At 36.1% G+C, this 27,411-nt stretch overlaps 2 protein-coding genes across 2 annotated transcripts; both read left to right on the top strand.

The window, feature by feature from the left end:
* Positions 1 to 1,044: 1,044 nt before the first annotated feature.
* On the top strand, positions 1,045 to 6,820 carry MS3_00003404 (uncharacterized protein). The gene is made up of 2 exons (XM_012942069.3): positions 1,045 to 2,821; positions 6,569 to 6,820. The coding sequence occupies exon 1, from the start codon at positions 1,181 to 1,183 to the stop codon at positions 2,813 to 2,815; it is 1,635 nt and encodes a 544-aa protein (XP_012797523.1). The 5' UTR covers positions 1,045 to 1,180; the 3' UTR covers positions 2,816 to 2,821; positions 6,569 to 6,820.
* A 10,110-nt stretch (positions 6,821 to 16,930) lies between these two features.
* MS3_00001140 (uncharacterized protein) lies at positions 16,931 to 24,921 on the top strand. The gene is made up of 3 exons (XM_051208642.1): positions 16,931 to 23,389; positions 23,429 to 23,551; positions 24,162 to 24,921. The coding sequence occupies exon 1, from the start codon at positions 19,860 to 19,862 to the stop codon at positions 21,618 to 21,620; it is 1,761 nt and encodes a 586-aa protein (XP_051071234.1). The 5' UTR covers positions 16,931 to 19,859; the 3' UTR covers positions 21,621 to 23,389; positions 23,429 to 23,551; positions 24,162 to 24,921.
* Positions 24,922 to 27,411: the final 2,490 nt, after the last annotated feature.

Here is a 27,411-nt window from a genome sequence, read left to right as displayed (position 1 = left end):
TCGGTAGTTTTAGTAACTCAAAAAGCTTTGAACTTTATTCGATCCAAGGCGTCAGGAGAAAATACGTAAAAAGTCCTGAAGCTGGTTATCTGCTTGATGTCAGTTATCTTTAATATACTCCCTAAAAGAGTCAAATTAATTATGAAATAATACATAATTTTATAGTTACGATAATTTAAATTTGATAAGGTTCATGGTATATATTTCTAGAATGACGATAGTTGGATTTTTAAAAATCTACTATAGCGAGGTTTTGAAAATCTATCAGCTCGAAAATATGCACATTTTTAAATTTATGGGATGAATGTTAGCAATCGTTTGAAACATTGTGAAAACCACCTGAATACTTTATATTTATAATCGCAAAGTTTTGTTAAATATGCATTAGATTTCAAACATTCTCGATAAAAATCAGTACTATATTTAACGGAAATTTGCTTTCTGCCAGCCAACTTTCGCAAGGGCTTTTGTAATATTTGATATCATAGTGTTCCTTAGATCTCTCGAAGATTTATTGTTTAACTCTATAATTTTATGGAAATCTATGATTTATTGAAAAGAATATTCTCCGTTCAAATACTAGTCTTTTAATCTATGATTTATCATTCTATAAGTTCTTTCAGTATGGTCGGTTTTCTTGATTAACCATGCTTCTTTACCGGTAAAATGTTATAGAAAACAAAACTCTGTTGCTCTGTCATATAGTTCTCTTCGAAAACATTTTCAAGTTTATTTCATAGACGTCAAACCTTATTTGGAAGAGAATTTAATGTTGGCTAACAAGTAAACTGGATCTTAAATGAACAGATGACCTGTTCATCCTTATTCAAATAAACAGTAATCGATTATATTTGCGCTCTTTATTAAATGAGAATATCATTCTTCGATTAATAATCGTCAGATTATTATACGTGATTAAACCACATCCGCATAATACGAATATCACTAAATGATTTGATTTGTAACTTTAAAAAAATACTTAATTGGATGAAATTCATTTTGAAATTGTGAATATGACTCAACTATCATCAAAAAGTCTTATACATGACATCTATAACTTGCCTCTATAATATTAATTTTATGGAAACCTAATAAACTAATTAGTATTCACATTTATTCATTTATTTAATGAGGAAATTAGTGTCAGCTTCTATAGTGTTTTTTAACAGTACTGAGCCGAATGTTCAGAATATGGATATACTTTGCTTTAATTTATTTGATTCACATAACTGTCAGCACGGCTGATCGCCAACCAAGTGACTATCCTGATTCGGAACTAATCGATATAGATTTACCATCGAGTGTTTCAAAGCCATATTATACATCTGAGAGTGATTCCTATGAAAATAATAAAGCTTTGAGTCGTATGAGAAGAAGAGTGCACAAGCGTACACAGCATCTACTTATCACACATCTTGACCTTCCACGCAATCTAAGAGGATATGACAATAATGAAAATGATTATGGATCTGATACACCCGTATATTTCCAGCAACTTGTTAGTAAGACTCATCAAGCATCATTAATGAGCCCCGAAAAACGTCTTTATTCATCAGATGATGAAGAACTTATAAAAATCTTGATTAAACTAATTAAGCTTTTCAAAAACAAGCATGTTCGAAGAGTGAAACCAGTAGCTTCAGTTAATCACATTATTATGGCCCGACCAGCTGTTCATATCGAAACTTCAGCGGAACATTCACCGCCAAATAATCTAATTGATTATTGTAAGGATCAGAAAGAAATATCGCCTCTTCAATCTACTTCAAACGGTTTTCAAGCTTCTAAAACTGTTTTCTTACCTCATACTAACCCTAAAGAATCTTTGAAACAAACATCACAGTCTTCTTCCACCGACTCATCCATACAGATAGGCACTGTTAATAATGTTGATGCATCTCGTTCTAAAATTAAATATACTCCTGCATTATCTCAAAAACAATTTAGTTCTTCTTCATCAACTGGTTTTTTACAGCAACATTCTAGTATGTTCAATAGGAACTCTATTGGCGAGTCGGAAACTAAATATCTCAATACGGCTCAGCAAGTGAAAAGTAACATTCCTAGAATGTCAGAATTAAATCCGTTAGGAAGACCCCTTCACCTCACTTCTGGAGAACATAGTAATTCTATCCATTCAGGTTACAGGTATACATCAGTGTATAATCATGCTGAAGCGTTATCTCCAATGTCTATAAGCCGACCTAGTATCCTAACTGGCTCTAGCATTACTGAACTCCCATCACCGAAGGAAATCCATACACCAATATCTTACCAAGGCTCTCAAAAAGTCGTGCCAGTTACACCTTCATCGGCTCCAACTGCCATTGTAAACCAACCAGATAATCCCAAAATTCAACCGATACAACAGGGGCAGAAGATGTCACCTCAACAAGAAAGTCAATCACATACAAATAAGTTTCCACAACAATCACTGACACAAGGAGCATCGCAAATTTCTCCAGTCATGTCAACTCAACAAAATATCCCGCCTGTTGGTAAAGATTCCAGTCATACTAGCCAGTCACCTGATGTGAATAATTTATTAGTCACCCCTCATACTCAATCCCCTGGACAGCAAAAGCAACAAGTTGTTCCTCAGGAGTCTTCTCATAAACCTGTTCAGCAAGCATCAAAAACTTATACTAACATAGCATCACCGTTACCTCCGGTAGTATTTACTGTTTCGAAAATTGGAGATTATGATTGGCATTATAACATATTTCATCCAAGTAGGCCACAACGATGGAATTTAAAGAATTATGCAGTCAAACAAAAACTTCTTGAACAGATCCGAAGAGTTTTACCAAATTAGTAAATGGTTAGTTTTTTTAAAGTTTCAATAAAGAGATAAAATGTTTTCCTAATAAAACATAAATATCACAATAGATTTCCTATTTTGTGTATCTAGTAGATCGGAGAGGAAATGTGTTTTTAGAAAAACAGATTCATTATTTATAATAATGCTCATGTACAATTTGTTTTTATTTAAGATAAATCTTTTTGTTTAAAGTCATAACACGTTAACATAATAAAAACTGCGTCTAAAAGTTAAAGGCTGATCATAGCTTTATACAAATCTATCCTTAAGCAGAGGGTAAAAATAAAAAGTGAGCAATGTGGATGACGAATAGTCTGAACTTGTGAACTCTGGTCTTTAGTAAGATTCACATTCTGGTATTTGTGTTAAAAGTTATTTACACGTTCTGAAGTTGTTTGTTCGAAATTCAGTTGGTTAATCAATTGTAAAAACAAATAAACTAGTTCTGGTGGTTTGGTGCTAAATATTTTAAAATCAAGTCAAGGGTTCTGTGATTAATTTATCAACCTACTTAACTTTCAAGTGACTTACCACTAATGTCAGATTCCTAAACTGACAGAAAAGAGAGAGAATGGTGAGACCATAATTTGTGGACGACCTTTGAGCGACTCTAAACAGACCTTGAGAATATTCACCTACATACTACGGTTAACTGTGGGTTATAAACAAGTGTGAGGAATTACGCTTAATATTTACGGTTGATGGTTAGGGTTAGGAATGAGATTTAGGGTTTTCATCACGAACTGATACCAGCTATAATGCCAAAACGCTATTTAGCCAAATGAATGAATGAATTTCGCGTCAAAATCCTATACCTGTTATCATAAATCTGATCGGTTCGTCCATAAATTATAGTCTCTCTATATTTCAGCGTACTATAGTACCAAATTAATATCCCATAAACTACCAATGTACATCAAAAAATCGATACCAGGATAAATCCAATATGATGACCAAAAGTATAAAATACTGTTTACGACCGCCTACTAAATTAATGTAAATTTTACTATTTTTATGCAGTTTCCAGTTTTATCATGATAAGAGCATGAGTTAACTTAATTAATACTACAGTATTTAATTTTAAACAGATAGTTTGTAGCGAACTGGTTGACTGGGAGGTATCATTCATTGTGAACCAATGTCAACGAGAAAACATGTGATTTTTTAAAGGTTGTTTTCATGATACAAGTCGTACTACTTTTTGGTTTTAAAATGTTGTATTCCAAATCAGCGACTGAATAATTCGACGTAACAAATAAACCGAAGTCCCCTTAATCCATTACCTACGGAGTATGTGATGCTCACTTCAGCACAATTGTTAAATTTTTAACAACCGTAATTTTTTTACGTAGTCGTTTTCTTTAATCTCACTGTAGATGCGAAGGATGATACCACTCAAAATAAGTAAATAGGGTTAGGCATAATAATAAAATGATATGTAGGATCCAAGTAACCAGAAATGTTCGTTTTTATTCGCTAATTATAGCGTAAACTGTCACATGTTATTTTTAGTTCCGTCTAGTTATCAAGATATATTTCCATATCGATTATCGGTAGTGGAATGGTAGTCCGATGTTGTCCGTCCCCACAGAACCAGAAGATTATGCTATTTGATATGTCTATCACTGTATTCTAGGCCTAGACAGATTTTTGGATAGATTCGTGACAGGTTAAAATCAAAGGCCATCACCCTTTTTAATATTGATGTCCATATTGAGGGTATTCGTTATTTCCTCTAAAGGTATCCATACTAATGACTGAAGTCAAACTTCTCTGTTTGTCCTGAATAGGATCAGACCGTTATTGATTTTTATGCTGTTAGTAGATGTAATGTAAGATTAAACGATTAATCTGTGACTATTTAGATCTAGTTGCATACTGTCGATTGGCTTAGTGTTTTGCTGAAGGCTTTAAATTACAGTCTTTGGTCATCAGTAAGGCAAATATTGTCATCTTAGGTTTTTGAATTCATATAAATCGTGACCACCAAAATTATTGAGTGTCCATTTTGTTGACTTTAACTTTTGTAAAAATTTACTTTCATATACCTTTGGCAATGAAAGTATGGTTACATTCTTGTAGTCAAAATCAGATATAATTAGTGTGAGTGATGTGAAACTTTGCTATTTATTCAGCGTCATGCTGTAAATTCTCAAAAAAAGTAGTCTATAACCAGATTTGTAAGAACATATAATTTAGTTTCCTCAGCATTATCTTTAAAATACTTCAATATTTGAAATCATGAGTCACTTGAATCCAGAACACCATGGAGAACCTGGAAGCACTGGACGGCCGTTTCGTCCTAGTATGGGACTCCTCAGCAGTGCGCATCCACGATCCCGCCCCTCACGAGATTTCTAAAAGTCTCCACAAAACCCCTTCTGCTTTAAAATGCTTGTTGGTAAAGTTTATTAAGCCTCTGTTTTGACATGAGGAGGGAAGAAGGAAACCCTTTGATCAGAAAACTAACAAGAAATGAGGAAATGAGTATCCCCAGGTTTGCTATCTGCCTTCTATATTAGTTATTAAAGGAATTCGCTGAGTAACGTTATCCAGTATGGTAGTACAGGTCTCCAAGTCACTTAGTTGTCGCTCTTCTAATTCGCCGGGTACTAAGATTTAGCGGAAGATTTCTCGATGATACTGTACGAAACATCTTTATGCTACGAAGTTTTCTGTGTCTCCGATTGTTTTTTATGACAAAAATGGAGAATAAGAAATAAAACTGTAAATAAGTCATGTGAGTTTTCAACATCTGGAGAGAGAAGAATTGAGACACATTTGTATATACTATGTGTCGGAGAATAAATAAGTTGTGCCTTGTAACCTGTTTTTGATGCTGATGTCAAACCTCTGAGAATTTGCTTTGACAGCTGCTACTGTCCCTCTTGACTGTGTTTTTCCAAACTACAGGAAAAAAATACATTCATTCTCATGGCTTTTCTTATCGACTAAGGGTCCTTAATGAGAATTTTGTTTTGATTAGAATTTTCGTTATAATATCATTGTTTCATCATTTATCCAAAGTTTTTAACAAAAAACTTCATCCGAAATGAAAACCTGGATTTAAAAATTTGTGAGTGGTTTATGAAGAAGTGTGATCATCTATTCATAACGAACTGCTGAGCAAACCTATCATTCTCTGTTCTTCGCTTTCTAAATTTTACTTACTAAAAAGAAAGTTAGGCGCTCAATTGTTTTTTGTATATACTTTCCTGTATTGTTTGAAAGAGAAAACAAACTACCTCTGTAGTTTCGTTTTAGATCATGCTACTCTGAAATTACTATAAAACACATAACTAATCACCATCATCTGAACCCTATTCCATATTCCTGTAGAGATTAACAGCATAACCACAGAGAACCCATATTTAATTTCAACTGTTTGATAGTCACGAATAAATAAACAAATGAAATCTGCATTATTGTTTACGTTCTGGAATAAAATAGAAATATATGTCTGGTTTTCTAAATATGCACTTCCAAGAGTGAAGCCACCAAAATAATAATTCGTACTAGGGATTTTTTGGATCATAAAGTTTTACTTATTTTATTTAATCAGCTTGTTAAAGTTAGATTTTTACCGTCGATTGGAATAACTATGAAGTATAACATTAATTTTTCTGGTAACAAATTGAATTTCTAAAATTCAAAACATTTCTGACTTATAACGAAACTTACTAAAAAGGACTATCACGCACCATAGAATGTTAGAAATCAATCATACATTATATCTATATCTTTCAGGATGTGCAGATACACAGTCTTACTAAAATGATGGAACGGAGATATGAGGAACCAGGTTAGCAACCTTCTTTTTTTAACGAAATTTCGATAGCGAAAGACGGCTAAATTGGCAGCCTAAATGAAAAAGAATTTAATGATTAACAGTTTTGATGCATATCCTCTCATATTACATCTTGTAGTTTGTTTTTTCCGAAATCTCCTCTCTTTCTCTCCATATATATATCAAAGAAATATATTATTTTCCAAAAGTTACTGATTTTCTCTTTGAGATGTATATTCACTCGAGGCACTTCTAAAATACTTCTGGGTTAAAGTTCGTTTCGTTTAAGAAATTTCGATGTTGTTAAATCAATCTAACCTGCAAATGACGAGCTGATAAATGCGGATTGGAAGGGGTTTCAGTGTCTCGTATAATTAATCGTTAGACTAAAAACATTTATGCCTGCATTCACATAGTATTGTTTTACTTGAAACTTCCCATTGATGATTAGGACTGTGATTGATCAGTCTCTTATTGGCAAATGTGCATACTGTGCGTATTGCCTCGATATTGCCTTAATTCACAAGGATTATAAGCAAAGATGAACAGTGGTTAGCAGTGGAATCCAGGGCGCGCGTTTCATCCTATTTAGGACTCGTCAGCTGTAAGTACCTGAATCTTAAAGTTGATGTTCACTCTGGGACTCGAACCCAGTACCGTTCGCTCCAAACGCCATCGCGTTATCCACTTAGTTACTGAGTCCTAATAGCCACTTGCTTGTGCAATGGGTACATCCAGCCGACGTGTCCCAAATGGGACGAAACGCGCGTCCTGGATTCCACTGTTAGCTACTGTCCATCCACGTTTATTTATGCCTGCAGTTATGTGACAAATGAATTTTGATATTTTGGGTAATTTCAAATAGAAACTAACCATTCATTGTAAATGATAAGTCATGCTGACTAACTAAAGCTTCTCTTAAGGTAATCTGAATATTTAAATTTGAAAAATGAATTTCATTTTATTCAGATTGAATATATATGTGGCTTATGCTACTATGTACTGCAGCTATCTTAAAAACCTGAAGTTTTCATTTGAGCTTCAAATGTAGAAACGATGTGTGTAAAGTAACGGGTAATTGTGATAAAATCTTTAGATTAGCATGACTCCAAATCAGTATTTATCAGAATCAGCTTCCTGGGAGCTACTGACATCAACAAAATGAGTTAGAATATAGTCTGAATGTGTTTGATCATGATATATTGAAGTTAGATCCAGATACTATTAGGGAAGTAATCTCAATCTTTTATTTAATTTACTGATTGTAACATTAGCTAACCGAACGAACAGACTACCATAAAACACCGTATGGACTTTGTAAACAAAATACCAAAGAACGACACTCAGGATATTATTATTAATTAGTGTCGTCTGGAATCCAAGAAAAATGGACTAAACTAAACATAATAAGGATCCAGCGTACTGCAAATCCTTACAAGAAATCGATAATCAAATCACTTGGTATTTATTACATTCTAAACTTTGAGTTTAAGGTGTGCTTCCAGCTGTTTTAATAAACGGTTTAATATTTTGCTTGTAACTTCATATAAAAGTGAAAATTATTTGCATTTCATTCTATCAAAGTCAATAAAAGGCCTGCGACAAATGTGAATAAGCCCACGTTGCTACACTAAATCAACATAGCAAGATGAATACCATAACAGCAGTAGTTGTAGTATCAGTGATAACAAAAAAGCTTAGACACGGATGATAGCATTAGAGGGGGGAGAATGAACTCGATTAATAACATGTGTTTTCCTAGTTTTTATGGGACTAACTTCTTTTTGACTAGATAGGTAGACGGGTACTGCCAAAAATATTTTTTCTCTCATTACTTAATTGATTGCTACCTGATTCATTTGGCTACGTTTATTCACTAATCTTCTCCCAATGAGTACACTTTAGCTTCCATTGGTGGTTTTAGTTTATCTTTATAAATAACCCATTAGAAAGTTAACATCTGTGATTATAGGTGTAAGATATATAATTTGAGAATCTATTTTCACAAAAAACTTACTTGATCTCAACCCCATCATAGGAGCTAGCTTGGTTTAAGAACATGTTAGTCGATAGCTATCAATAACACAAGAGTATCGTTGAAATCATGAACCCATCTGGGCTAGACCACCATTAAAGGCTTGAATGAACTGGAAGGTGGTCTCGTTCTAGTATGGGAATCCTAAGCAGTCCTCATCCACGACCACACACTCGGCACTTGGACCTAGGAGCTTCTGTAGAGGTTACTAAATTTCACTTAAATTCGACCATACTGAAAATTACCATGTGCTCACTGTTGGCTGGCTTAGAGAGGAATTTTTCGGAGTTCTAGTAAAAAGTCGTGATCCGTGGGATTAATCAGTATCGAGTTTGAGGCAGTTACCCACTGAGGATAATGGAAAATGATCGATCAAAGTTTTGGATTAATTGAGATTAGAAATCAACATCGTTGGATCTCGTCTTAGTGGTCTAGAGGTGAAACATTCGAGAACGCGACTGGAAGTGCGGGATCGTGGATGCACACTACTGAGGAGTCCTATACCATGACAAAACTGCCGTCCAATGCTTCCAAATTTTCAGCGGTGGTCTAACGTAGACCGGTTGATGAATTCAATGAAATTAAACAATCTCTACAACCCTATCGTGAAAACACAAGAACAGAGTTTCTTTAGATACAGAATAGATGGAATGTACTTAGTATTGGAATCCAGGACGAGTGTTTCCTACTATTTGGGGCTCCTCAAATGAATAAACCTGGATCCCAGAGTTGATATTCGCTCCTGTCATTTGTTTAGATTTTAATAAGTGTGCTAAAATTAAACTAAGTAACAGAACAGTTTATGAGTTAATTAAAATATATAGAACACAAACTTCTGTAATTACCATAATTTAAATAAAACAAGCACATATTGATAAAGCGATTGCGAAAATGAAAAAGTGACATCAATCACAACCAATTACACAACGTAATAAAAAATATTTTTATAAGAATTAATCGGTCTAATATTGACTTTACTTTTTGAAAAGATAGGTGCAAAATAATGGATTTACTGACGTCCGAATCTCTCCTCACGAATGCATAAGCTTGAAAACCGATTCAGTAACAAGCTTTAGAGCTTTCAAATGAGAATTTTGCAATATAAGCAAATAGACAAATTTAAAGAACTATTGAATTTTATCAACAAGGCCAGCATAACTGGAAGTAAAATATAAACTTTCAATAGCCACTGGTTTTTGAAATATTTCAAGGTTAACCAGATAAAAACATGTGTAGAATTACAAATGATATTATATCTAGTTTGGTGAAGTGAGGGAACAATAATTTAGTAATGGATCCAGCGAGAAGTAAGGCAAATTCGATTGGAAAATAATTTATACGAATATTCGTCAATATTAGAATGAACAGTTTGACAAAAATTGGGCGAAGGGTATAGAGTAGCTGTTATTAGTTGTGACCACCGATTCGAGAGCAGTGAATTATCGATCGGAACAATGACGTGTAAACCCGTGCGAGCAGGCTAGAGTTCTGATTGGTCCCGCTTACCGCATAGCCCAGCCAGTTAAGTCCAGAACACAAGTCTCAGCCTCTGCGATATGAATCATGTATTTCAAACATATTCTGTTTATATACCAATCAAACACACCACATCGTGCCATAAAATAGAAAATAACATTTGTACAATATTTGGCCAACAGGAAAATGACACGTGAAATAAATATTGACCAGTAGAAAAACGACACGTGAAATAAATATTGACCGATAGGAAAATGATACCATTTCAAGTTTAAGGATAGCATTAGACTTAACAGGATAATTTTTGGAATATTTTTCTGAATATCTCAACAGAAGCCGTTATATTAGAAATAACCTCAGAGGTTGAAATTATTCTGAAGAAGCCTAAACAAGTTTGCTAGACGAAACGTTGAAGTTATTTAAATTTCAGTCTCTGAGATTATTTCAAATATAATTTTTACATATAATGAAAAATAAGACTCATAAGACTCGTAAGACTCATTATTAAATTCAAAAGGAAAAGAAACAGAGATAATAAATAACCGTTTAAACTTTGGTAAAGTTCTTCATTAATAGAAGTTTTCATCACTAGAAAACTCATCCAATAAATGAACGTAGGAAGTAAAAGGAAACAAAAAGGGTGTGAAGAATGGAGTATATAATAATCAGTGCTTAAAGGGAACGGAGAGATCGGGAAAATAAAATAATCATCGGACATTCAGACAGGATTCTAATTACTTTTATTAGATTGATCAGAAATCGGTCTTCTTTTCTAAGAAAAGAGACACATACTATCGGGTGAACGTCTGGCTCTCTCTCTCTCTCTCTCTCTCTCTCTCTATATATATATATATATATATATATATATATATATATTTATTTATTCGGTTGACCGTCGTTCTCATTTTCGTTCTTCTCACTCATGTAGCCGGTTAGGTTTGCGTACATAAAGCTTGCTTATCAGTATCATACCCGTACTCTGAACAGTACTCTTAACAGTATATTTCCCAAATCTCGTACTGTCTCATAATTCACACTACTAACGAGTTTTAACTTTCATTAATACATTGAAATGAACATGAATTATGTATTTTTATGGAATATATTGTGTAAAACTTGTTTCGGTAGTGTTAGTAGCTCCTGGTAATTCCTAGAGAAATTTTCTAGAACTAAAGGTAGATGCGAAAAACATTTCAGTTAGTCAGTGATTTTTGGAGTCTTTCAACAGAAATCTTGAGAACTATCGTCCATGCTTTCTTTATTTTCATTGGGAAATGACTAAACTTGTGACCAAACGTAACATTTTTACTGAGGTCTATAAAATCTCATAGTCAATCGTAATCCCACAGACATCCCAAAGTTTTTTAAATATTCTAGATTTTGAAAAGTATGAAGTTTAGTCTTTGGAAAGTATATATTTAGCTTGAAGCCACTTTATGTGCTAGGGGTGTGTAAAGATCTGTTTGTTTGCGAAAATGTGGAGAGCTTACAAGAAAAAAGTGAGCTGGAGAATTAATGACTACGTAAGATGGACTTACATTTAACAATTAAAATTATGAAAAAAACATGTCAATTGAACTTAGTCAATAATAGAGCTTTCCTAATCGTACTTTGTTACTTTTATTTCAATAAACAGTTAGGAAGAACATGCATCATATTAACCACAGTTTTAGGAATTGTTCTATGAGACCTCAACAATTTAATTGATCTATAATATTATTCAACTTTTTTTCTTACAAGGTACTTAACACTCTAAAAATGAGATTAACTGAAAACTTATTATTTTCGTTCTGCTTTTGATCATGATTGGAAGTGGATTATTCAGGTACTGTATTTGTGCAATTCTTAAAGACAGACAGTTATCATGTCGAGTCATAATGAGGCTCTTATTTCTGTAAATTCGGGTAATTATTGATAGGAAACATACCACGGTAGGAATTTGAGGGAATAATTGGAAAATCATGACCAAAATTTCAGTTATCCCCTATGCTTCCATTAAACCTTGAGTAACTGCCACAAATCAAATCAATAGCTACGCATATGGAAATTTCTTGGATTTTATTACCCATGATTATTTTGATGGATGTTAGGTTTTCAATCAATGTGTTATTTTTGCTTCTAGTATTGTAATTTGCAGTAAAGCTTCCAGGGGTTGTCTATATTACTAAGGATAAAATGTTTATTTTCAGTAGTTTTTATGTAATCCTATGCAATCCTTGACAGTTAACGACTATGACAAATTTCCGCCGCTATTCGACGACCGTTTTAATACGAACCGTTCTAAAGCGGTAAGGTTTCCAGGACGCTTGTTTCGCCTCGATTTTCGTGTTCTGAAACTAATCGGTTTCATTATCAGTTTTTTCATGATTTTAAAAACAAAGAGAAACTACAAAATATTGGTTTTTTATTATTGTCAGTGTGTGTAAATTTTTCTATAAAGAACGTTATTGTATGATATTTTTCTCTCTACTGTAAGTTATGTATATACTTATATATATCAGCTTTTGCTTGGTCACGCAAGTACGAGTGTATTTCGACATGGATAGTTAATTAGTACGTATGTGTTCTATATGAACATCAGACATGTTGCACGTACGTTCTTACACGAAATCAGTACTTTAATTTTTCAGTGTAATTTTATAGCACTAATGCAAACGTAGTAAAGCGATAAGCATTGGCAAGAGGTTAGCTTGCTCGATTCGTTACTTTTAATGAACGTTTCAGTCCACAAAATCATTATTGACCACTTAATGAGATGCAGGTTTGCTTAAAGAAATTGAATAAACTTATTAGCCACGTGTATTGGAGTCTAGTGTTTTTTATTTATCCAGTCAAAAATCATTTTAGAGTTAATTTGTTATTCTGTTATTTATTTCAAATGGAGATTAGTGAATTCTGTCTTCATTCATAATATTTTGATTTCAAATCGGAATAGCTCTACGTCCCAAGAATAATAAGTTTTGACATGTAATGAAAATATGGATTGTAGTAAATGTGAATAATCAGGTTTGGGTCTGATACATAACGTTCATTGTATTATTAGTTACACTTTCAAATCCTACCAATGTCAACTATACGAATTGAAAATCAGCTAATCTAAAATTGGAAGTGTTTTTATTTTTATGTTATTCATTGTTTCATAAATTTATCAGTCGTAATAATAAAAAAGACCGTTACTTAAATTTACACTTACCAATGCTAGGGTGTCCAGAGTCCATTATGTACCATCTATAGTTAATGAGCAATGAAAATGAATTTCTAATATATGAGCTATAATTACGTTATTAGTTTTAGGTTATTATCTTGCAAATGTAAGCCAGCTGAAAATACATCGTTCATCATGGTTTGATGAAAATTTACTTGAGTGTTAGTTAAGCCGACCTTAATATTGTTGTAATAGTGAGTTTATCTAACTAAGTAATTGTCAACTTCTCATCATATAATTCTACATTCATAACGATTGTTGCTTAATATTTTCACTATGAAAAGCTATAGTAACCATTTTAAGGTCAAAAAGCATTTCGATAACATCAACTGATTTTAATCAGGCATAAATTGAGTTTGGAATCACCGATGGAGTGTGATCATAGTCCTAGAAATCAGTGGGAAGATTCAAACAGGTAATACAGATGAATCAAACTTTACCACTTTACACAAGCCACTGGCTATCTGGACTCAGTATCTAAGTGGATAGCGTAGTGGCGCTTCAGGAGAGTAGTACTGGGTTGAAGTCTCGGAAAGAACACTCACACTGAAATGTAGGCACATCCAATTAACCGGACCTTGATCCCACTGCTAGCTATTATCCATCTCTGTTTATAGTCTTTGTGACTTAAGACAATATTGAGGCTATCCGCACAGCATGCAAATATGTCAAAAATAGACTGTTCAATTTCAGTTCTAAACATCAATGGAAAGATTCAGATGACCAATATAAACGAGTACAATGATTATTTTGCGTAATTTGTAACTAAAATTTTTGAAACGACTGCTACTTGTCAAGCAGTGCAAATAGTAAAAATATCGATATGAGAAATCGATTACGAAAGTACTTGAGGAATATATGTTTCAGACATTCAATAATGGAGACAAAAGATAAACGACGAAAAGGAATGCATGTGAACTGGAGTGTAGCGGTAAATAAATCCCCAAAATAAATAGCTCTGTAAGTTTTCGACATTGGATGCTGACCATAGTACACACGTTTTCGTTCGTCGAGACTCGCATCGACGACCGTTCGAATCAGCATACGAAGGACCCTTCAAAGTTCTTCAACGTGAATCTAAGTACTATATAGTCGATAAGAACGGAACCAACGATAGCATCAGCATCGATCGCTTCAAAGCAGCGTATTTAGAAGGAAATCCTATCTACGTGGATTTTCCTTCGATACAATCGAACGACACGACTCCGACACTTATAATACCTCATCTGACAACCAACACACACGATGATACTTCGACAGTATCCGAAAATAAACTTAAAACGACGCGTTCTGGAAGAAGGGTGAGATTTCCAGAACATTTAAACGACTATTGCACGTAAGGCACTTCTCGACATTTTATATTATTTTTTTTAAAAAAAAACAATTTTAATATGCTTATATATTTTTATTTCTATTTAAAAAAGAACAAAACAAAAAAAACAATTTTTTTTAACGCTACTACGTGTTCATGAGTTTTTTTTCCTTTTTTTCCGCCGACATTGTGTTTTTACGCACATACGAGTGTATTTCGACATGCACTTACAGTTTCTTTTTTCTTTTCCAGGACGGCTGGAAAAGAACGATGACGTTTATGAGGAGCCGAAATTTTCATTGTACATTTTCTTTTTTTACTATGTTGTACCTCCGTCCCATATAGTAAGGAAAGACGACCAGACGCTGCTAAATTTAGTAAGCTATCAGAAGAGTGTTTACCAACGACAAACTCGTTGGGTTTAAACTTCTGGCTGGTCACGTCTTAGGGTCATCACTGCCCCACTAGGGGGGGAGTGATCTGTAGCGGTAAATAAATCCATAAAATAAATTGCTCTGTAAGTTTTCGACATTGGATGCTGACCATATGTTTTAGTGGACTCATCTAGCTGAAGGCGCTCGGTCAGGCATCCGCACCAGATCACGTGTGGTAACGCCGTGCTCAACATCAACCGCAATCGCTAGCCAGATTAGATCAGAGAATTCCGATATATTGGTCATCGCCAAATATACTCTTCCGATCTCCTCGACTCTGTCTTTTGATTTCTCTGGGTGGGAACGAAATACATTAGAAGGTGTCACTGGTAGAAGCGTTGTCAAACACTGAATACCTGTGACATCATCAGGAGTATCAGACACAGTCAACTCTCAGTAATAATTAGCTCAGTCTTTATAAGCACGAAAGCGATACACGTAAATAAGCAAACACATATGCACTAGCAGACACACATTTATAAAATGTGACCAACGAAGCCCTTGCGTCAATAACGAGTTCACATTTATTAGTGATAGGACAATTAAAAAAATTAGAATAATTTATTTACGCAAAGATTAGAACAAACTACTTTTACGTGCTAATAGAGATTTATTACAATGCAACCATACGCACAACTCATCAGTTCACGTGAATGAGGAAATCCAAAGACTGATAATGTAATAGTCACATCTACCTCTTCAGTGATAACGTTTTGTATCAATATGACTGACATGACTCCACGGTGACACTCCTTGGTCAATTGTGTAATCGACTTTCATCAATTCATTCATAGAACTAAACTGCGGCTCTCACAGTTAACGATCCTGTTTAGACAACTTCATCGTGCCATATATTCTTGTTCTGTGCGACTCTTAGTGACTGTGGCAACAATCACCAGTTTTTTACACGTTACTACCGAATGACCAATAAATTAGGGACTTGAAATCATAAATATCTTTGTCTTCGGCTATACTTCTGCACTCTTTGAGGTGCTGTGAAATAAGGATATACTTTTTAAAAACCTTTATACAAGAAAAACCATCAATGACAATGGCAGACATACTGCTTCCAGCCAATGGGGGTATGATCAATTAAACTAACTCGTGATACACCAATTGTGCTACCGCTCTGCTATCATTGTTTCTAATGAATTCGTTATTTGTGCTATTTGTACAAAAAATATCAATCACTTTTCACTGCCATATATTTCAATGCTACATATAAGAGCTGTTTAAAAGTTATATCATTCCTTACTATTATCACCACAAACCATCTTATATCCTTACAAGCTGTACATCATTCTTAATCATGTCAGAAACCTAAGATTCTTGGATTTATCAGTACTTGTTTTTGCCCTATTGGTTTTCATCTCTTTCTTTCGATTTTTCGGCCTACCATCACCAGGGTGATTCTCATGGATCTTTGAATGACCTCCGTTGCGCGACTACCAACGACACATTTGGTAACGACTCAAACGGGTTTTGAATCTCAATAGACATTATTGTATGGTCAGTGAAGTGTCACAGAACCCCAGCCAAGCGATACTTCATGCTTACCGTCCACTCGTCGGATAACAAATAACTGGGCGATGGGGAGTTTGTCAAGCCTCGTCAAGGTCATGGACAAAGAACACTGAATAATCACTTACCCTCCATGCGCAGGCAAGATAGTCGATTCTTCCAATGATCAGGTCGTGGGAAGCTAGGTTTGTGCTCGATCATAAAGTGTGACTTCTACCTGAAATATGAGGCCCGACGTTTGCCATTCATTTCGGAGTTCACTTACAAATGAATACGGTTATGGAAAACTTTAAATTTGCCAATTGATCAGATCTTGTTTAAGCTATCAAAGTATGCTTGTGGAGATAGACCTGACAACCTTATTTTGTAAATAGTTTTCAGTGTTATTTCTATTTGTTTTGTCAATTTTTCACTGTATGTACATTTATCATTAAATGACTGTACGTGTTGTTTTAGTCAACGACCTTGAACACTTTTTCCGTTGTAATTCTAACATAGCGTGACACACATTTTCGGTTGTTCACAAATACACTATTACGCACATACCCATTGTTCTATTCTCGCTCGTTACCAAGTCAATTGCGTTCTAAACTGGATATTATCCTCATTTCAGACTGCAGTGTCATTCCCATTATATCCTACATCAAAGAAACTTATTGGCGTCATATTTACCTCTGTGGGATTATTATGCATTTATAATTGTGGATTTTTGAGACCAAAACTCAACAGAACACGCAACGACTAGCCGATTTAAGTAACGTCCCTAATTTGTTATTGCATTTGTAACATTTAACTTGTAAATATTAATATTACTATTGATTGCTATTAACTTTGTTGATACTTTTGCGTTTATATATTGTTTGGTCCATCACAATTATTTGGTGAGCCTCGATTATTTTTTTATAGACATTTACTATATATATCTACATAATTTTTTTATTATTATTAATCGGCATGACACCATATTTTTGTTTTTGTCATTATGAACTCTCCGGGTAAACTTATTGATATTGATAGTTCACCGACCAACCTTCTAAACTCTCCACAACCAGAGGATAATGTTTTAAACTCAATCAACGCTATCTCGGAACTGAGATTACCAACGTACGGTGTTAGTAATCCCAGGATCTGGTTTGCACAGGTTGAGGCATTATTTTTGTCGAGAGGTATACGCTCGCAAGCGACAAAATATGCATACATCGTTGGAGCATTACCCATAGAAGTGGCAGCAGAAGTCGGAGACCTGATAGATAACGTACCAGAAGCGGACCCATATGACAAAATAAAAGCCGCAGTAATCCACCGTACTTCGCAGTCTGATGAAAAACGCTTACAGCAACTACTCACCGCATGCGAGTTAGGGTACAAAAGACCTTCACAGTTGCTTAGACACATGAGACAACTAGCAGGCTCATACAAGTTAGATGAAGCATTACTTAAGCAGATGTGGTCACAAAGGTTACCTTATAGCGTCAGACAAATTCTCAGCGTATCAGGAGCCACTGTCAGTCTTGATGATTTAGCAGACATGGCCGATAAGATAATAGAAATATATCCCGATAGTCGGGGAATTAACACTGTACAACCCGCTAGTAGAGATGCTATGAACCCTACTCTTGACATGCAGCAACAAATGGCACACTTAACACGGCAGCTAGCATCACTGCAGGCGACTATCTCCACCATCCATTCTCGACGCCCCAGATCTAGGTCCAGAAGGAGGTCAGTATCCAGACATCGTCTTAGGTCACCTAAGCGGGCAGCCGGAATTTGTTGGTATCATTCGAATTATGGTGAGAAAGCACGTCGTTGCACAAAACCGTGCAACTTCACGGCAAGCAAGCCAGACCATCAGGGAAACGAAGTGGCCAGACAGTAATAGCGGCAGCTGCTACTGGCCAACATGTCAGCCGCCTCTTCCACATCAGGGATCGTATTTCTGGCTCAGACTTTTTAGTCGATACGGGAGCAGAAATCAGCATCATCCCACTCCATCTCTCACGCAGACAACATACGACAAGCACTAAATTGTCCTTGGTAGCGGCTAACGAATCAGTTATCAAAACTTATGGAGAACAATCTCTTTTATTAGATCTCGGGCTCCGTAGAAGATTCACATGGGTATTCATAGTTGCTCAAGTCAAACGACCCATCCTCGGGGCCGATTTTCTTAGTGCGTACAACCTGTTAGTTGATATGACCAACAAGAGATTAATCGACGTAAACACACGTTTACAGGTAAGTGGTACACTCTCCAACGACAACGAGATCCATGGTGTCCGAATAATGAAACCTGTGAACAACAACTTCAACGACATTCTAACAGAATACCAGTGCATTACGAAATCAGATTACCAAAAGGAAGGTAACCCACAGCTGGTACAACACCATATCACTACCACTGGACCACCTATTAGCGCCAGGGCGAGGAGATTACCACCAAGCAAGTTGCAAGTAGCTAAAAGAGAATTCGAACATATGGTGCAACTTGGTATTATCAGACCATCCAACAGCCCCTGGGCCTCGCCGTTACACATGGTACCAAAGAAGGACCAAGATTGGCGTCCGTGTGGTGACTATCGACGATTAAACAATCAAACCATCCCGGATAGGTATCCCATTCCACATATACATGACTTCGCGTTAAATTTACATGGTAAATGCATCTTCTCGAAGCTCGACCTAGTGCGAGCATATCACCAAATTCCAATGGCACCGGAAGACATTGAGAAAACAGCCATAATAACACCTTTTGGTTTGTTTGAGTTTCTAAGGATGCCATTCGGATTAAAAAACGCTGCGCAGACATTCCAACGCTTCATGGATAACGTAACAAGAGGCCTTGATTTCGTGTTTGCATACATCGACGATGTTCTCATTGCAAGCTCATCTTTAGAAGAGCATATCCAACATGTCCAGACCCTTTTTGATCGTTTTAAAAAACATGGCGTCGTCATCAATCCTTCGAAATGCATATTCGCAGTCCCAGCCTTAGAGTTTTTAGGACATTACATTGACTCTCAAGGCATCAAACCACTCCCAGAAAAGGTTGAAGCTATTACCAATTATCCCGAACCAACCTCGGTGAAGTCATTACGACGCTTCCTCGGTATGTGTAATTTTTACCGCCGTTTCTTACCACATTGTGCTGAAGTATTACAGTCATTAACCGATCTGTTGAAAGCCGACAAAAAAGGTACGAAGAGAGAAGAATCAAACATTCAACCTATCTCTTGATGCCAAAACAGCGTTTGAAAAAGCAAAGTCGATGATAGCTAATGCCACCATGCTACAATATCTAAATACTGACCCCACAACCCACTTAATTCTGTGTACCGATGCATCTCAAAAAGCCGTCGGGGCAGTATTACAACAACAGGTAAACAATATGACTACCCCCATAGCGTTTTTCTCCAAAAGATTGTCACCAGCCCAGGAACGCTATAGTACCTTTGGACGGGAGTTACTTGCTATCTACTTAGCCGTTAAACACTTTAACTTTTTACTACAAGGACGAACTTTTACCATCATGACCGATCACAAACCTTTATGTTACTCATTCCACACATCGTACGACCGACATTCACCTCGCGAAGCACGACAACTGGATTACATCTCCCAGTTTACGACAGATATCCAATTTGTCAAAGGACACACCAACGTCGTAGCTGACGCATTGTCACGTAAGGACGTAAATACCCTGTTACGTAAACAAGACATCGATCTAGAAACCATCGCAAAACTACAAGTAGACGATGCAGATTTGAAGGTCTGCCAGGAGAAGTCTAACTTGAACCTTAAACCAGTACCCATCCCTTTCTCAAATACATCTATCATTTGCGATGTTTCAACGGGTAACAATCGCCCTTTTGTACCTCTAGCATGTCGTCGACAGGTATTTCATCAACTGCATGACCTTTCTCACCCAGGAATCAGAGCCACAATCAAATTGGTTACTGAGCGTTTTGTGTGGCCAAAAATCAATTCAGATATAAAACGATGGACGCGAAGCTGCCTACAATGTCAACGCAGCAAGATTCAAAAGCACACGATCAGCCCAGTTGGCAAGTATCCCCTGCCGGAAAAACGTTTTCAGCATATCCACTTAGACATAGCTGGTCGATTGCCACCATCTAATTCATTCACTCATATTCTCACTGCGGTGGACAGGTTCACAAGATGGGCCATAGCATGCCCTATTGCTGATACTTCTGCAGAAACAGTAGCCGGCGTATTCCTTGACCGTTGGATAGCAAATTACGGAGTACCTTCTATCGTCACTACCGACCGTGGTCCCCAGTTTCAGTCTATCTTATTTCAGGAATTCACAAGACTTCTGGGCGTGAACCACATCAAAACAACAGCCTACCACCCAGCAGCTAACGGCTTGGTCGAAAGATTTCACCGCCAATTGAAAAGCTCGCTGATGGCACAAGATGATACGACAAAATGGAGTGACGCATTACCACTTGTACTCCTGGGTATCCGTTCAACTATAAAGGAAGATATAGGTTGTACAGCCGCTGAGCTAGTTTACGGTACAACCCTTACATTACCAGGTCAACTAGTGGACCCAAACACTTTAACACTAACGGACCCAAGTCGTTTTGCTAGCCAACTGCTGCAAACCATGCAACGAATCAAAGCCATACCGCCTCGTGAACATAACAATCGAATACAACTCAACAGAAATCTAGAAACATGCAAGTTTGTCTTTGTTCGAGTTGATGCTGTTAAAAAGCCATTGAAACAACCTTATGAAGGACCATATCAAGTAATTAAAAGAACGACCAAACACTTCATAATCAACAAGTGTGGAAAGAAAGAGACTATCGCTATCGATAGAATAAAGCCTGCTTTCTACGAAGCACAACTTGACAAAGAACATACTATTTCACTGAACCAACACCGTCCAGCAACCACCACTACAGCAGACAGGGAAGAAAAACTGAGTATCAAACCTACTTGTTTAACGCGCTCAGGCAGAGCCGTAAAAAAACCCAAACGCTATGTACATTTCGCCGAATAAAAAAAATCTAAATAAACAATTACTGATGTACTATACGATTATACTCACCCGATTTTTCCCAACAAAATCCATGATTTTTTTCCTTTTTTTTTACAGTGTACATAATTAACCATATTTTTTTTCCCACAATTATTCGTTTTGTCACATTTTTTTTTCATAGAAAAAAATTTGTTACAATAATAAACGAGTAAACTCTATTTAATTATTCATTTGTTGTACACACACACACAAAAAAAAATAAGCAGTTCATTTTTTTTTGGGGGTCAGTAACAGTCTGCACATTATTATCATTGTTAGCAAACCAAGCTTTTAAATGACGGTATTCTCATTACTTTTGTTTGTCATGCTATGCCACATCACCGCTATTTTCACGCAATAACACACTGTATATTGTTAACGTACATGTCATACGCATCTCCACATTGTTAATTGGTTATTATTGTAAATATTTTTTCTTTGGTATGAAAATTTTTATTATTGTTATTGTAACCAGTGTTACCTCCGGACACTCTGGGGGGAGCTATGTGGAGATAGACCTGACAACCTTATTTTGTAAATAGTTTTCAGTGTTATTTCTATTTGTTTTGTCAATTTTTCACTGTATGTACATTTATCATTAAATGACTGTACGTGTTGTTTTAGTCAACGACCTTGAACACTTTTTCCGTTGTAATTCTAACATAGCGTGACACACATTTTCGGTTGTTCACAAATACACTATTACGCACATACCCATTGTTCTATTCTCGCTCGTTACCAAGTCAATTGCGTTCTAAACTGGATATTATCCTCATTTCAGACTGCAGTGTCATTCCCATTATATCCTACATCAAAGAAACTTATTGGCGTCATATTTACCTCTGTGGAATTATTATGCATTTATAATTGTGGATTTTTGAGACCAAAACTCAACAGAACACGCAACGACTAGCCGATTTAAGTAACGTCCCTAATTTGTTATTGCATTTGTAACATTTAACTTGTAAATATTAATATTACTATTGATTGCTATTAACTTTGTTGATACTTTTGCGTTTATATATTGTTTGGTCCACCACATGCTTACAAACTGGAATAAGCTAGTAAGGTTCTAATAATTATGCCGGAAATTATATTCTAAGATTGGTACGAACCCAACGTTTGTAGCGGCCTTCTGTATAATGCAAACAAATGAACTTGATACAGCTTGCCACCACGAGTGTGACGTCACATTTGATAACAAGAGGAAGTAAAGACAAACTCGGAGGAAATATAAGGCATGACAGACTTCATAAAGGGGGAATTTCAATTTCGCCACTTACTTCAATCGTTTGAAAAAAGTTCGTTGAGAATTTTGAGTGAAATAAACCAAAGTTTCAAGCGAAATATGTCATTCGTATAAATATATGGACCTTTGGGGAAATGAACTGGAGTCAACAATTTTACCAGTTCACTTGGTGCCGACAAATGGGAAAACATACAGCCTGCATTGGCACTATTGATTACTGCGAAACTATCAGAATGCCACCAAATGGCCGAGAAATTTCAAGTCGGAGCAAATCGCGATATCTTGACAAGGGGTGATCTTATCCGCAACGCAACCATGTAAACTTAATGTATCGCACAGGGTCATCTGTGCGTTCAAGTAACCACAGATTTTGTCATTTCATAATGTATTTTTAATTAAATAACTAGATTATGTAGTTAATTTTGCTCTGTTTTTAATTTTTATTCGCCACGTCCGACTGCGTTACACTGTATGTCCATTGCACGCTGGGATGATATCTCAAGTAATAGTGATTTTTTTTCACATAGTTGATTGTTTCCAGATAGACTGTCAGTGCATGATTTTACTGAAGAAAAGTTTGTTGTACTGTAAACTGTGTTTCTATGAACAACTGCCTGTTGTCTTCAGTATGAAAGCAGTTTATATGTATCCTTTTTTTTCTTAGGTAAGTTCAACTGGCCTATATTTCGTGTTTTGGTTTTATCGGCTTAATTATGTCCATTTAACTACTTTGAGGAACATGTCTTTGCAAGTGAAACAATAACTATGACACTTGCTTAGTTTAGTGTTCTTGGTTGTCGTATAATTCAGTTTAGTTGAAAGAATTATGATATACTTAAGTATAGTGCTTGAAGCCTGTAACGAAACAGATCAGTTTAGTAAGTAGAGTTGCCTGTTTCCAATGTGTATACGGATTCAGATCAGTCTGATTAAAAATAGGAAAAAACGTGCCTTTGATGCTGTTGCTGTCATACATTATAAGATAGCGATATGTATGTTTGGTGTTTATTTCTAAACTGTACATCTATCACTGACCATATTTCATGATCACTGTCATTAAACAATTTCCCCAGCAATAACATCGATAGCAAGATAGCTAAGTGTCTGAGCTTTTAGTTGCCCGCAAAACAGCAGTATACAGTCTTAGAAGATGAGTGTTCTGTGTCTCAATTAAATGCAGCTGGCTGTGGACAAATGTTAAGAATCTTTTTGACAACTGGGACTTTTAGTTTATCATACACTTACTCTGCTTCTATGTTTTCCTGTTAAACTAGACTCAGATGCATGGGAATACTTAAATGGGAGCAAAATAATAAAAGCATTGCAATACGGTACTAAGCCCATGTTATGCTTTGCGCAAGTAATAGTAGCTGACCTTATCTAATATTCATGAACTCAAGGTAAATCACAACTGCATAAATTCTTTGCTAAAAAACATGTGATTTGGTTATTTATCTATTCCACATTTCTGACCAAATTCATCACTATTTTTTTCATTTAGAATGCAACAGGAGTGAGCCTTCACAGACCCTAGAAACTGTTTCGCCCTTGGAACTATGGCCCTATGGAACTGTTTACGGGAGACCCAACGAACAGCAGATTATAAAAAGGATGCTGGACGTCCATTATAGTCTCACAACCACTTCCAGTATTTTTTTGACTTTTTTTACTCTTTCGTTTGGGAAAAAACAACAAAAACTGCAGCTTAACATTACCAATACAACTTTTAAACGGGAACTTCGTTTAAACCTTTGTTTGATATTCGATTCTTAATGAAAGTTCTTGAATAAATTTTTGAATCTAATGCTACTTTGTTTTATCTACTTAATCGTTGCAAGAAACTTGTGATAAGCGAGCCTATCAGCACCTAGTTCATGTGTTCAAATGGTTGTGGACTGAATAGAAGCTTTCGCTTAACAGGCTTCCGTGTCTAGTAGCGGAGGATCACCAAAACCTCCAGGCAGGAACCTAGGTATGTTAACAATAAAAGAGGAAAGAGAAATTGGTAAATCATAGTATGATACTATCCTTAAGAATAGATCCACTTGCCTCTTAAAGGACTCCTGGGAAGTCGCTCGGCGGGCAGCGGATTCCAGCATTTGACAACTCCTAAGGAGTAGGAGTTGCGTCTACAGTCCGTTCTGCTATGTTGTGTCGCTGGTTTCTGGGACTAAGCTTAAGTAGGTGTTTTAGGGGATGTCCAGAATTGTTAAGGTTATTGTAATCCATTAGGTCACCTCTAAGACGTCTATACTCTAATGAGTAGAGGCTAAGTGATTGGAGGCGCTTTTCATAAGGTGATTTGGTGCATATCTTCGTCATTTTCTTGCGAGACTTACATACTCGGGTCCTCTCATAACTCATTCTAACCACCATGGGTTGTCACGGCAGCTGATGGATGGACACGCGTTACACATCCTAATCGTACCTGCGTCTTATCTCATAGCTTCTAATTCAAATGACAAGCAAGCAATGCCCCTACCCGCACTAATGGAACACTAGTAACTAAAATGCACCCCGTATGGTACCTTACACTGGTTTACGCACTCGCTTAGCTCTTTAGTGAGAATATTAATACGGTCCTGCTGAAAATCCCATGAACCCCTTTACCTTCATCAAAACAAATAAGTCTGTATTTGCTGCATATAGCAATTTTATTATTCAAAAGTAAGATATAACAGTTAGAATTGGAGTAAAATGGCAGTATACAGCAGATGCACGTGGTACATGTCTTCATCGATTAACTGAAATAGAGAATACGGATATCAGCTTAACAGGATTATTTAGAAAGACTAGTGTCTAATTTGAACTTACTGCGTGAGAAAGTTATACTGGAACTACGAATGTTGTAGAAATAGTTTCTCGGGGCGTACGAAGCACTCAGACTGTAAGACAGTTGTCCAAAAATAATTCGAATATGAAGGCGAAAATTTGCAGGTACCTTTCATCGTAAGGGTGAACATATTAGGTACCAGTTGACATCATACCGTAAGAAAACACAAATTTGCGAGTGGTGAAATATGATCTATAAAAAAGTGAGCTTAGTAACAGTTAATCACCTTTTTACTCCGTGATCATGACACTTCGGCTTCCTTTTATGGCCAAAACAGCAAACATACACTACACACTGGTAGCAGATTTCCGGCTTTTCAATGTTAAGCTTGCTTTAACACACTGCATAACGATTACAACCCCTCTATTACTGCTATATGGCATATTTTCCATAACAAACCCTCTGCAATAAATTGGTAGCATCTGTGACTTCATCTATAGTTGTCGGAAGTCTGGGTCCTTTCGAAATCAATACTGATATACCCTACTACTTGGCACTCTGTATTAGTTTGACTCGTTGGTGGGATAGTGTTTTCCATAATACTGAAGAAAATTGAAAAAACGCAGACTGTTTCCTTTCGTTTTGCCGATAACATCATAAAGGACAGTTAGGAACGAACATGCGAACAGTTAGAGTCACAGGCGGCAGCAACAATTATTTTAGCTAAATAAAAACGAACTTCGGCTTCGGATATCTAGAAAACAAGGTAAAACATCACCGATTGTCGTTTAAAACCGTAAGGTCTTATGTTAGTACTAGCCAGCTTAGCTGAATAAATACAGTGACTTCATTAGCAGCAGGTAAAACCCAGAAAACAAAGCAAAATCAGGAAAAATTTTGCTCCAACGTTCAGAGTATTACACTAACTTCTGGATTTTAGCACACTGAAACATCAAATTCTGTAGCTACACAAAAGAAATAGCGGAAAAAAACACAGAACGAAGAAAGCCGGCCGACATTTTATAACACAAGACTAGCCGGATTGCCCGAAGAAATACATTGACTTGAGTAGAAGCAGCAAAAACCCAGAAAACATCGCTGATTCGAAATAAACTTCACACCAACATATAGAACATTACACTGACTGCGGCATTTTAGCACACTGAGACATTAGATTACATAGCTTCACAAAAGAAATAGCTGAAAGAAGCACAGAACGAAGAAAGCCGACCGCTATTGCTTACAAAGATGGCGGATGTAATAATTCCCGCCTCATTCTGATTGGTTGCTAAGTCGAAGGGCACATTTACGAAATTGAGTTGCGTTTAGTTGCAGCCCTTGACAAGTCTATCTGCTCACTAACTTAACTGTTACCATTAGAACAAAATAAATTGTTTACTAAAGTCTGAGCAGGAGCGGATTCCGCAAATTGACTGATGACCATCCCTGAGCAAGCTGAAGAGTATAATTTAAAGGACTTAAAAAGAATAATGGTCCTTTAGAGTTTTATTCACGATACGTATGGCTTGCGATAACTCAGGTGATTTGAGGGGGACGATCTTTTAACCTGTTGAGGCAAGATTTAGCTCTGGAACTAACTCAGTCACAACAATAAAGTTTCGCCTAATGACTAACAAGCCATGTATAAATTTTGAAAAGGTGAATGGATTAATTAAGATTATAAAAGCCCATGACACTACTGAGAAGTCAACTCGATTCATTAGCAGTGGGAAAACGAGAATAACTAATGG

Source organism: Schistosoma haematobium, chromosome ZW, assembly GCF_000699445.3.
Source record: "Schistosoma haematobium chromosome ZW, whole genome shotgun sequence".
In the NCBI taxonomy this organism is placed as follows: Eukaryota; Metazoa; Platyhelminthes; class Trematoda; order Strigeidida; family Schistosomatidae; genus Schistosoma; species Schistosoma haematobium.
This window is presented reverse-complemented; position numbering and strand designations above follow the sequence as displayed.